Source organism: Erithacus rubecula (assembly GCF_903797595.1).
Source record: "Erithacus rubecula genome assembly, chromosome: 3".
Classification (NCBI taxonomy): Eukaryota; Metazoa; Chordata; class Aves; order Passeriformes; family Muscicapidae; genus Erithacus; species Erithacus rubecula.
This window is the reverse complement of record NC_136689.1, coordinates 32,615,170-32,627,693: the sequence shown is the minus strand read 5'-3', so window position 1 is coordinate 32,627,693 and position 12,524 is coordinate 32,615,170. Positions and strand designations below refer to the sequence as shown.

General features: G+C 36.5%; 2 protein-coding genes across 3 annotated transcripts in view; both read right to left on the bottom strand.

The window, feature by feature from the left end:
- Nucleotides 1–12,524, bottom strand: part of VWDE (von Willebrand factor D and EGF domains) — a 458,699-nt gene that overhangs the window by 252,421 nt on the left and 193,754 nt on the right. The window lies entirely within an intron of this gene.
- Nucleotides 1–12,524, bottom strand: part of THSD7A (thrombospondin type 1 domain containing 7A) — a 263,208-nt gene that overhangs the window by 186,674 nt on the left and 64,010 nt on the right. For both annotated transcript variants that reach the window (XM_079301320.1, XM_079301321.1), the window contains exon 3: nt 2,192–2,706. In XM_079301320.1, the coding sequence (XP_079157446.1) occupies nt 2,192–2,591 (400 nt within the window). In that variant the 5' untranslated portion in view covers nt 2,592–2,706. The remainder of the gene's footprint in view (nt 1–2,191; nt 2,707–12,524) is intronic.

The window sequence follows — 12,524 nt, the reverse complement described above, 5'->3', positions numbered from 1 at the left end:
TATCATCTGAAGTGCATGAGCTCACTACTGCTCAGTTTTGTTTTTCTCTCTAATACTTTAGCTGAACTCTGTACATCCCATACCACATGTCACTTCAGACCACTGACCAGCAATTCTTCTACTTCACATTCTAGATCCTCCCACAACTGGAGGCGGAGAAAACAAAAGATTTCAACACACAGCTAAGAAAAAGAGTGCAAAAATTTAATTTGGAGCCAAACACAGATGGAGTGTCTTATTCACTGCATCTTGTCATTCATCATCTGAAAAGAGCCACTCTTGTTTTTCATTACTTGTTTTTCATCATGTTTCCAATCTCATCACTGGTGTTATGGCTGCAATATTTCTTATTGTAGGCAAAACAGACGAGAGAGGTCGCAGAAGGAAAGATGAAGGAAAGAACTAGCTCTTCATCAGGCAAAGTAATTGGATCATACCTGCTCTACACAAAAGTTTCTTAAGAGCAGTCTTCACCAGGAATGGAGAAAGGAGGAGAACTCAAAAGCCAACAGTTTCCTTCCTGCTGGTTAAACTGACATGACCTCAGAGCACGTGTACTATGTGCAAAGCAAGTGGAGTTCAGTCCATAGCAAACTGACTGCACGTGTTCTTAAGTAGTAGCTCTCTAGAATTATTATTATCCTCAAACAATGTTACTATTTCTAAATACAATCCATTGCACTGTTAAATGGAGACATAATAAATTGCTGGAGAGTTTATTCTGCTGATGCCTAGTAACTTGGGGTAAATGTGAAATGCTTTATGAAAATGTTATATTATTACTGTGCCTTTGCATAAGCCTATGCACACATATAATCTCTTTTTAAGTGTGTGTTGAACATTTACAGATCTGTAATGGAACTATAAACTGTTTTTAATCTATCAATGATTTAAGAGGAAAAATGGTCACTGTGTAACCCATCTTGCAGTCAGAAGTGAAAGTTGCAAAGGATTCTCCCTTCAGATTTCTCTTTCTAGTGTTATTGGAAAGCTTGTCTTCTTGTTTAAATGAATTTCCTTTTAATCTCTTTTCTGAGCTGCTGGATAGAGGGAGCCTCTTAAAAAATTCAGGATATCACTGTAATTGTAAATTGATCTGCCTCTTTGGCAGAAGGCTGTGTCCCTACATCCAGGAAAGAGACTGTCTTTTCAAAGTTGTTTTTCAGACAAATGATAAATTTTCAATCTCTCTTTTTATTGTATTATCCTTAGTGAAAAATCACTTTTTAAACAAGTCTACTAGTTTTTTGATTGTTTTATTCCTGGCAACATGCAGGAAAGGAAGCTAACTGCCAAAACCAATGTGAAATATTTCCCAGTCAGAATTTTTTAAATTTCCTAAATAACAATTTGATTCTACTTACATAGGAACTAAAACTGTATCAAGGCAACTAAAATGCACATATTCATCACTGCTTAAATCCTGAATTAATGCAATATATTAATAGACACAGGAAAATTCCCCACTGATTTTTAATGCAGAGTTAAGGTTGAAACACTGTTATGACTATGCAATCTTTAAAACAGACACGTAACTCATTAGGATCAAAGTAGGGGAAATTATCCATCTACTGTGGTGCTGAATCCACACAGCCTATTTGCCTTTGGCTCTTTGGTTATGAGATCTGGCATCACTTGGATTATTTCACCTAATCCATCATTAGCTTTCACGTGTCCTATATACCATGGAATAAACCTAAATTTAACAAACCCAACTCCCCATCAATTACCACACTGAATATATTACATGTCAGCACAGGACACAAAGATTAGATGTGCCGAATTACATCTTTCTTTGTGAAAATTCAATATGTTTAGAGCACTTTTAACAACACTGACTCTAATTGTAAGAACTGTTCCTTCTTATTGTGGATGGGCACTAATGCTCTGACCTTCATGTACAACACAGAGCTGCTAAACAAAATTAAAAACCTCAAAAGACACAGAAAATATAAAAGAGATCCCAATAACAGAGCCACAGGCTCACAAATGTGGAGTTTTTTAATTGCAGTATTTGCCTAGATGGTAGAATCCTGTAAGGTGACCTATTTTCCCCCTATAATCCTGCCAGTAAACATTAGTTATTTAGATTAACTTTCTCCCTCCACACACACAAAGCACACTGGAAGGTTGTTACTTACAACAAAAACTCATCGCACTGCTGCCGCGTTATCACAGCACCCTGACTTACCAGTCTTCCACAAATAGACGGACGAAGTTTGGAATTCACTTTGCGCACGGGCGTCCCGAGTTGCCGCCAGCAGCAGCAGCAGCAGCAGCAGCACTCGCAGGCTCCGGGCGGGCAGGGCAGCATTCCCCGGAGCGGGGCAGCCAGAAGCGCTCCCCGCGCTCAGCCCCATCCCTCCAGCCCCAAAATCCCGCAGCGCCGCCGCCAAACCTTCCTGTAGCGACCCTCCCCGCCTCACAGTCTCTGCACGGGGAGGAAGGGGCCGCAGACCTCTCTCCCGCTGCTGTGCATGGCCCTGGAGCAGGAGAAGCCGTTTAACACCGGGGAACAATAGAGTCCTCGCTCGCTGTCGCTGCTGCAGCAGCTCCTCCGCCGGCACGGGCGCTGCTCCGCGCTCTCCCATTCAGCGCCTGTAGCAGTGTTCCATCAGCTCAAAGCGAGACAGCTGTCCGCAGGGGGCTCCAGCTGACTGAGCAGGTTATCTTGCTCTGGGAGGCAGCAGCAGTCATTTACACCAGCTGGAGAGAGCGAGAGACAGAGAAACAGGGATGAGGAGAAACACAAACAGCCCAGCGCTGTAATCTCAGCGCAGAGAGTGACTGCAAAAGGCTGGCTTCCCAGACACGTCTCTCCCTGGAATATCCCAAATGATACACGCTAAGAAGAAAAGAAGAAATCACCATCAGACGTGCTTCAGAAACACAAGTCGTTCAACCAGAACAGATATAAACAGAACGATATATAACAATTAAGAGAGCATCAGACATTTGTCCTGATAATACTGTGTACGCTGCATTAACCATTTTGTAAACAATGAAACAATAAGTGATTACACATACATTAAACAGACAATTAAGACCTTATGAAGGGAAATTGAAGAACATGTAGAGAAAAAAAAAAAAAAAAAAACAAACCCACTACCTTGTCTTGCATATATTTATCAAATCTGTTTCAGGTAATGGCATATAGCTATCTGTCATGAGGACAGATGAATATGTGTGTATAATTATGTGTATGTATGTGTAAGCCCATCACCTCTGTGGTAGATGAAGTATGCTTATATAATATATAACACAAGATAACATCCTTTCTTGTCCAGCAAGTATGTACACATATATACATGCATAAACGTCAACTGTGTAATTTAAAATAATTTGAAGATCAAGTTATCAATCATTTTACATATGAAAGTATGCAGGATACATTAGGCTGTCAAGATGGTACAAAAACGTGGAGAGAGACAAAGCTTTTTAAATAGGGATCTTTATCTCTCCCACCCACTATGCAGTGAACAGACACTATGACAAGCCTAAAGATGGGGCTCCTGACACCTATAAACTGGGAAGCAAATGAGGATTTTTCAAGAAAACCAATATAATATTTAGAAAGTTACATTAAAAATGCAAACAAAAATACACAGGACCCAGAGTTGAAAAATGATGGAGCTATTGTTGTTTAAAGAAGAAACCTTCAGTCAACCTCTCTTGGGACGCCTGTCATTTTGCACAACCCTCCCAGACTCAGCCTTTTCACATGCATTAGATTAAAAACAGTTGTGATCAAATAATTCCCAAGTCCTTGCCTGTTTAAATATTCTGACATCAGAGCAAATTAGCAATGTTGAAGGTTGCAAATTCGTCTTTGTTTACTTTCCACTCTGTTACGCCTCTAAGAGGGAATTAAAGGCTCAGGGAGCTATAGCACCATGAGGCTGTGATTAAGAGAGATAAGCAAGTGTGGATTACTGTTCCTCAGCTGTTGAAAAACAGGCAACAATCAGGAGATTATAGGTTGATAAGGGATACATAGAAAGCCATGATCTTAACAAATTTATAGTGTCCTGATCCAGAACTTGGACCCTCAGCTAAAAGCACTTCAGGAGATACATTTTATTCACTTCTACATCATGCTGTATTCACTTTAGAAAGCATGGTTTTCCCTTCAGCCTTTGCTTTGAACTAGAGAGAACACTGATTTAAACCAAAACACTGATTTAAACCAAATTTTTTTCTGAGTTCATTGATTTACATCCATTTTAAAGCCACATCTGTGGTTAAGTTAATCACACACACATTATTTAACAGCCTGTGTAGCGAGAATATTCAAAATAATAAAATTAATGCCAACTTCACAATTTATGAAAAATCGGATTAAGAATCTAAGGGCTTAAAGAGGTTTTAAGAACCTCAGGAAATCTCTGACAATAGCTGCATTGATTTGTATACTTAAAACATATGTAGGTTATATATTCCTTTGAAAAACTAAGAGTAAAAGGCTGGCTTTTTAGCCAGAGCTATGCACCAGAGGAAGACTCAAGTTTATAGAGAGACTAGGGGAAAAGGCACCCTTTTCAGAGTTATTAAACACAATGGATTCTACCTAGAATTGTTAATGAATGTATAAAGAAAGCCTCTGAGAATATTTTGTACGTGACTCAGATCATCTGGAAACATCATCAGGGAACAGATCATCCATGTAGTTGGCACAATGAATCAAAGTGGGTTTTGACAGCAGAACAAAGCAGCATCATGAGAGAGGGTAAGCACACGTACACAAATACTCAAATATTTTATTATACTTATGTAACTATAGGACTGCATACTTCAAACCCACTAAAATACAGATTATCAAAGTAAAATATATTAACACTACTTTTTATGGTTTCACCCTTTTTTTGGTCACAAAATCAAAGAACTACAAAAGAATAATTCCACTTTTCTTTTTTTGGTCAGAAGATATAATGAATTCAAACTGTTCAGAAATAGGTCACAGAGACAAAATGGAAGGAATAATTATTATGCAAAAGTATTTGTGTGTCTGGAAAACAAAAAAAATGGAATTCTGAAGAGCTGATTTTGGGACACACTCAGACACTGATGCTGTGCATACATTCATCTATCACTCAGTACAGGGAAAGGTCAGTGGCTCCCCAGGCCAAAGACCAGGCTGGTGCCTGAACACACAAACACCAACACCAACCTCACCAACCTAACTGCAGGAGCTAGACTTCTCAAACAAGAGGGAATATACCCTGATTTTAAGTTCCATTTGCTGTCAGCATGCCTTTCTGGGAATGATGCTAGCCATTTCCACCCCAGTCTATCTGATACCCAATTACCCTCTCCTACTTGATACATGAACATGGGACCTCCCTCCAGTTAACAACCTCTGTTTCCAGCCCACTGGTACTCTTCTAATGTATGCTTAACAATATTAATTTATCAGTTGTTTATGGCTTAGACATTCCCAAATAACTGATCAAGTATTCCTGAGAAGGAGCCTCTAGACAAAGCATAGAAATAAACTACAATTGACATTAGCATTCATATCACAAACTTAATAGTGTCATAGTTGACCCTTAGAGCACAAACATGCAAGCCTCAAGAGATACAATTATTTATTTAGATGTAGAGGTGGCACCTGGGTGTATGGTTTAGTGGTGGACTTGACAGAGATAGGTCAGTGGCTGAACTCCATGAACTTAAAGATCTTTTCTAAACTAAATAATCCTATGATTTTATTTTAGGCACAACAGCTACAAGAAGTCTGTAAAATACACAAATCATTGGCAACTTAGCACCTTTTAATTTTTCTGCAAAAAGTGTGACTAACCTCAAAGACCTTTATGAAAATGACAGTGTTAGTCATGAAATATTGGAATAACTTTGCTCACATTTCCTAGCAATAAAGAGATAGAGGATGACAAAGTAAGCATGCAATACCTTTTACTTTTTGGAGAGACAAATTATAAGATACATATTTCAATACAGAATCAAGCTGGTAGTATTCCTTTGCTGCCAGGGATTCCCACACTAACACCCTTCTCTTTATGAAAAGCCATGAATAAAAGCTTCAGGATCATATTACTTTATATCCTGATCATGTTGTATTTCTACATATGGTAAGGCCAATGAGCATGCAAAGACTACTAAAAGCACAATTGTACTAAAAGCACAATTGCTGCTAGAGTAAGCAATACACAACAAAGAGCAGTGTTCAGCATCACTTCCATCTGCCTTCAATTTCAGACTGGTCAAGCCAGAAACCTTTAGAGAAGTTTCAGTCAATTTTTGTAGATCTATAGAAGATGCTTTACAAACTCTAACTGTATGCCACTAAACCATCTCTGCTGCATGAGTACTAGACTAAACCTCCAAAATGTTTACTAGAATAGCCCAAATTCTTAAGGGGAAAAATATTTTTTTCTTGTGTAGAAAAGTCAAAGTACTCTTCATCTGAACTGTGCTAGTTTTGTCTGATTTCCAAGACTTTTCCCTCTCTCCTAGGTATAAAAATAACAAATACTGCCAAAAACAACTAAGTCACCCATCTCTTATTCATTTAGCTCTATGGTTATAAAGAGTGTACTATAGCCAATGCCCATGGGATAATAGAGTACCAAACATTTCTGAAAAGAATTCTAAATCTGTAACATGCTGAACATCTGATTCTGTTGCTGTATGGAGTAGGATGCCCTTGGATATATCCATTTCATGGGATGTAGTGATATGGTTGCCCCTCTAACTTCTAGAGAAGTTAAGAAGGTGAATGTGTTCCCTTACATGTATGTTTCTTTGTAATAACTATTATCTAAATAATTCACACAGCAGTGAAAAGAAGCTTTTGTTCTCTACCTGACAAAGTCATGGACCAAAAATTCTTGTCCTGCATTTTGTGAGAGCCTGACTTTCATGAAGATATTCTACTAAGGTTGCAAGTCTATTGTAATAATTCTCTTCAAATGGGACCTGCAAGAATTTTGTTAGATATTGAGTACTTCAGGATGGAAATAAGTTGCACAAGGCTCTTCTACTCTTTGTTGCACAGCATTAAGAACTCTTTACCAGATTCAGAAACAGTCTCTTATTTTTCTTCATATCAATGGTAGAGACCTTAGGGAGCCCACAAAAATACGCTAAACATGAGAAATCTGGAAAAAAAAAAAAAAGTTTGTTTTTTAAAATATGGTTGCTCCAGTCTTTAAGTCCAAAATTACAAGTGCTGTACAAAACTTGCAGCTGAAGTTATTCTTTAGGAATCCTAAACATATGGCCTCTAGGTGTCACACTCGACCATGTCATAACACACTATTATGGATATACACTATTATGGATTCCTCTTTTTCTTTCATAGCAGGTAAGAAGCCTTGATTTTACCCTTTCAAGGTTTTTATGCCACATCCTCTGTAAATTTTCAATTTTTAAAACAAACAAACAAAACCAACCCAGCATCTTTCATACAAGTCATCAAACCATACAATTATTTACGGTTTTCCCAGAATAACTGTTTTTGCAAACATTAAATGTATCATGATGTTAAATTTGTTTCATTTTTTTGATCATGGATTTAGAGAATAAATAATGAACTTTAAGAGTTATATGGGTAAGCTCCACAAAGTTAAGATAGCATTATATATACAAAGTGACTGGAGTATATTAATAATGTACACTTAAACTCTTCAGTGTTTCCTGTTTTCTATAAAAAAGTAGTAATGATTGCTAATAGAAACTTATTTTTGAAAAATTAATGAGGATTCTACTTACATGAATAATTAGAAATATCTCGTCACCTAGTTCTGATTTTATAAACGCTTTGCTTTTATTAAGGTAAGATAGCAATTCTTGCCTGATTTATCTTTTTTAAGGTTTTCTTTTTATTGTTTCATTATACAGGAGAAAGAAGGGTGAATTTTTCAATATTTATTTAATAGCTCGACATTTTCCTACTCATTCTTTCATTGGTATAGGGTGGGTTCTTCAATTGAAAAAAAACCAAAGAACTGTAGGCAATAAAATCAACATCCTTGGCATTCACAGAAAGTAAGTATTCTTTGTAAGGAAAGCACATTGAGGTATAGCCATGAAGTATGTCTAGAACTGCTTGCTGGGATATCAAGCTAGAAGAATTCAATTTAAAAAATCAATTAATTTATCAAGGAGGGCACCCAGCTTTGGATCAAGGTACATGATGAAAAAAATGTATTTACCATCTTTGTTTTCCAAGAAAAGTGTTAGTTTTGACTTGACAATGTAACCAAAGGTGACTGGGCTAAATAGATCAATATCACTGTGAAATATAATGGTCCAAGAACTGGAGAAGGTCAGATTAAACTGCCTAACTTTACTTTCTGGCTTTAAACTGTGAATGAACATTGTCCTTTCTGCCCAGATTGCATTGGCTTCAATGCCAACCATGTGAAGAAGATCCTATCCAAAGATGAGAACTGGCTAAGATCAAAACTGGCTCCATGACTTTTTCCACCTTCATAAAAAAGGGCAAAAAAAAAAAAAAATGCATGAGGAAAATGGTGAATTTTTCACTTAAAAGCTTGGCAATTCCTGTTTTGAGGAAAAAACTCTAACTTTTTTTGTGCTGGGAATGATCAGTGTGCTCTTGCCTTCACAACCTCCAAAGAGAAGTCTGCAAAACTAGAACCTCCTCTGTAATTGTGATACCAGTTGGCACTTGCTTACAGAGGGGAAACAAAATAAGGTTGGCTACAAAAGTAGAACATAATGGTGGACTCTAAGTCACCTATCTAAGGCTAGAAAGTTTGGAAAATGACAGGAAGTGCCAAGAAAGCAGGATGAAATCAGTATAAGAAACCTAACCAGAGGAAAAAACCTGCAAGGAAGTAGTGACAACTAGAAGTTGTGTGGGTGTGCTATATACTGTTTACTCTTTTAATGCATTGGTCATGGATTTACAGTTTGCATAGGTATGTGAATAAGACTGCACAGAGAAAGGAGCTTTTTTAATCTAACTTTAGTTACATCAGTTTCAGAAAACCCAATAGGGACTGTAATAGTAATGGAGAAAACAAACCAAACCCATTGACCATAAGTGCCATTTAATTTTTAACTCCAAGCCCATTATACTAGATTTTCCAAGATGTAACAAAATACAGGATTTTAATAATCTTTCCAAGTCAACTGTATTCCTTCAATGCATGCATGTATTTTTGAAATTTGTTTTCCTAAAATCAATGGGAACAGCAAGCCCCCATGTCTAACATGAACTTAGGCTGAAAATAAATGTTTATCTAGACAACAGGCTCACTGTAAAAAAATAGTGGTTAAAACTCATAGTTTTAAATGCAAATAAGTAAAATTTTTCACAGGTTCTGAAGAGCAGTTGGGGAGATTTCAAAGACACAATGGAGAGGTAAGTACTGAAATCCCTGGCAAGGGGAACAAAAAGACAATGAAATAAACAAAGAAAATCAGTGCCTATTATTGACTTTGAAAATCCTCTCCAGGGAGAGTTTAGTAATATGCACATACCAAATCACCTTAAACAAAAGCCACCTTCAGTCAATTTTAAACCTTTTCCTTATTAAAATCCTATTGATTGATCATTTTTCATCTAAATGTCTGACAAGCCAATTTCCATTTTCAAGGAGGGAAATGTTGGTCTTCTTTTTCATGTCATAAATCACTCAAACATTCTGTTATCAATTCTCAAATTAGTTAATACTAATTAGGTAATACTAATTAATAAGAAAACTAAACAAGGCTGATTTTTTTAGTGAGTTGTTTCATTGGTGCAGCTATTTTTAACTTAACAAATACATTCAGTGGTTTCCAGAAATACACAGACTCAGTAGTAGTGACAAACACAAGATAGGTGGAAACAGCTTTTAATAACTTGCTTACTTGTTAAGAGTCCTAATTTAGCTGGCCAAAAGTACATCTGTGTGTTTTGCTCTGGCTTCAGCAGAGCAATGAACAAGAGGATAACTTCAGTAAACTGATTAATATATCTCACACCTTTCAGGCTCAGGGTGAGTTGAGGTGAGACTTAAACCATTCTAAACTAATAAATAAGGTTCAATTGGGATTGGCTAACTAAATAAACCCTAAAATAGAAGCCCATTTTATCATTAATAATAATACTTTGCAGCATTGTTGGTCATAATTAAAGTTACAGCCCTAAATATAGTATCTCAAAATAAAGCTTTCTCTCTGCAATAGTATCCAAAACTTCACAAGCCTGCTCCATCTGTCATACTTCCATTATATAGCAGCTGCTTTAACTGGGAGATGGAAGCAAATCTGTTCCTACTGATCAATCTCACTATTGAACATCAGAGGTGACTCACCAAAGTCAACTCTGGAGCAAACTACAATGCAAAAAGTAAATCTAAATAGGGAGGGCCACAAAGTTAGCAAACTCGAAATGCATATTAATCAAAGCAAGTTATCATTTCAAAACACATGGACTGCAAAATGCTGAGCTGTTAACAAAACCTCCCATTCTCCTAAGAGCTGCCTTTTCTTCTTTCTCTGCTGCTGAACACCATCCTTGCCTCCATTTCATTACACCAATATTTCTATGGCAAAATAAAGCAAGTAGCCAAACCTGTGCACCAAGATACCTGGCATCACAACCACATATAATTGAATTTTCTGCATATACATCATGATGTTTTTAATACATTCTGTGTGCTGCTGAAAAATATATCCTAAATTATCAGCATTAGCATTACAAGGAAAGCTTCATTAAAAGGGATCAAACCAAACTTAAGTTGATGTGACACTTTCAGGATGGGAAAAACATTCATAAAATTGGTACCACTGCTTTTCCCTGTGATGACAAAAGACAATATAGCAAGTTTTCTCCAATCATTATTACATTTATGTATCTGAAAATAGGATTAAATGTTTTCCAATTAACTGTTAGTGTCAGCTCTGTTACTTACACAGGTTTTCCCTGTGAGACAAAACTAAGCTTGGTCTAAAGAGCTGACAGTTGCATCCATGCACTGTCTGCAGAATAGAATTCATTTGATATAGTGCCCACTGAAGGAAGAAATGATGTGGAGGAGATTCTGAGTGATTGAACTATTATTGAAATATAGAAACCTGCAAAGCAGTTGTCTCTAGATCAGCATGCTGTTCAGTTGTTACCATCCAGCTAGATGAGTAGAGCATGATTTCCCTGGGACAAGGAAATTTAATTTACACAGATAAACTAGGGTGGAAAGGATTAAAAATTTGAAGCAGGACTTTGAATCCACAATGTTTGAATGATGCTGAGTTCAGGTAAAAGAGCAACCTGAATTCAGGTAAATAGATAGACAGGATTTACCACTGCAAAAATAAAAAAAAAAAAGATACATTATGTATAAAGTAAAAGTCAAACTTCACATAAAAACAGATGTATCAATAGGGAAAAATTTATTATGCTTTCATAGTAATTATTTAAATACACATATTAAAATGAATATGTTTACTAGACACTAGCACAATTTATGTCAGCTTAAATTCTCTTAGCCCCCATATATAAATACAGATACAACACACAAGTTCAGTTGTCCAGCTGATATATCAGTGCCTAAGTACAAAGTCACTTTTCTGAGACATCCCACACAGTGAAAGGAAAATAGCAATTTTTGCAATATGTTGCAAAAAAACTCTCACCACCAGGTCCACCTCCACCCACTTCCTGCAGATACTTCTACATATGCTCAAATATTAATGTCTCCATCAGACAGACTGACTTAGTGGTATTTTCAACTCTTTAATATGTACAAAAGCTATTTCTAGTATATTATTTAATATTTTTCTTTATCCACTCCAAAACCAAATAATTCAGATTTTTACATGGAGAAATATGAAGAAAATAAAAAATATATTCTGATTCCATGAAAAGCTGTTAGAAAACCATTATAAGCAATCTGCTTTGGAAACCTTGGAGGATAATGGAATGTGAAATCCTCAGATCATTTTAGTCCTTTCTACTTTCTACAGAGTAAAATCTTACAAGCAAAGCCATAACATATGCAGAAGTTTGCCCAAATCTGATTATTGCACATGGTCTTATCTAAAGGAAGTTAAATATCTTATGGTCTTTGAGTACATCTTAAATACTGAAACTCACAGAATAGCTGACACATTGTACCTCACTAAGGCTTAAGGGGGTGCAATTCAATAAATTCATCTCCTGTAAAGCTACAGGGTTACCATAGCAAAATAATATACTGGCAGGATTCAGGAAAGAACTCCATTATGTCAAACACTTTAAACATGCATATGCCCACACCAAATCCCCTCTCTGTCAAAAACTGGTTTACTGGCAGTCAACAAAATGCTTGATTTCCAACCTTGTGAATCAAGATTTTTTAAAATAGAAAATGTAACTATATTGAGTTATTTGATTGCAGTGGTCTCTGAGAAAAAATATTCTTGATTTACAGGTAGGCAGTTTGACAGGGCTCCCTTTTAACTTCCTATACTTAATTTTCATATCTGAAGTGACTGGTGAAGTAGAATAAAGGTTTTCTGCTTCTGTTAAGAGTTCAGGCTTCTGACTTCATATCCTAAGTTTTCTAAGT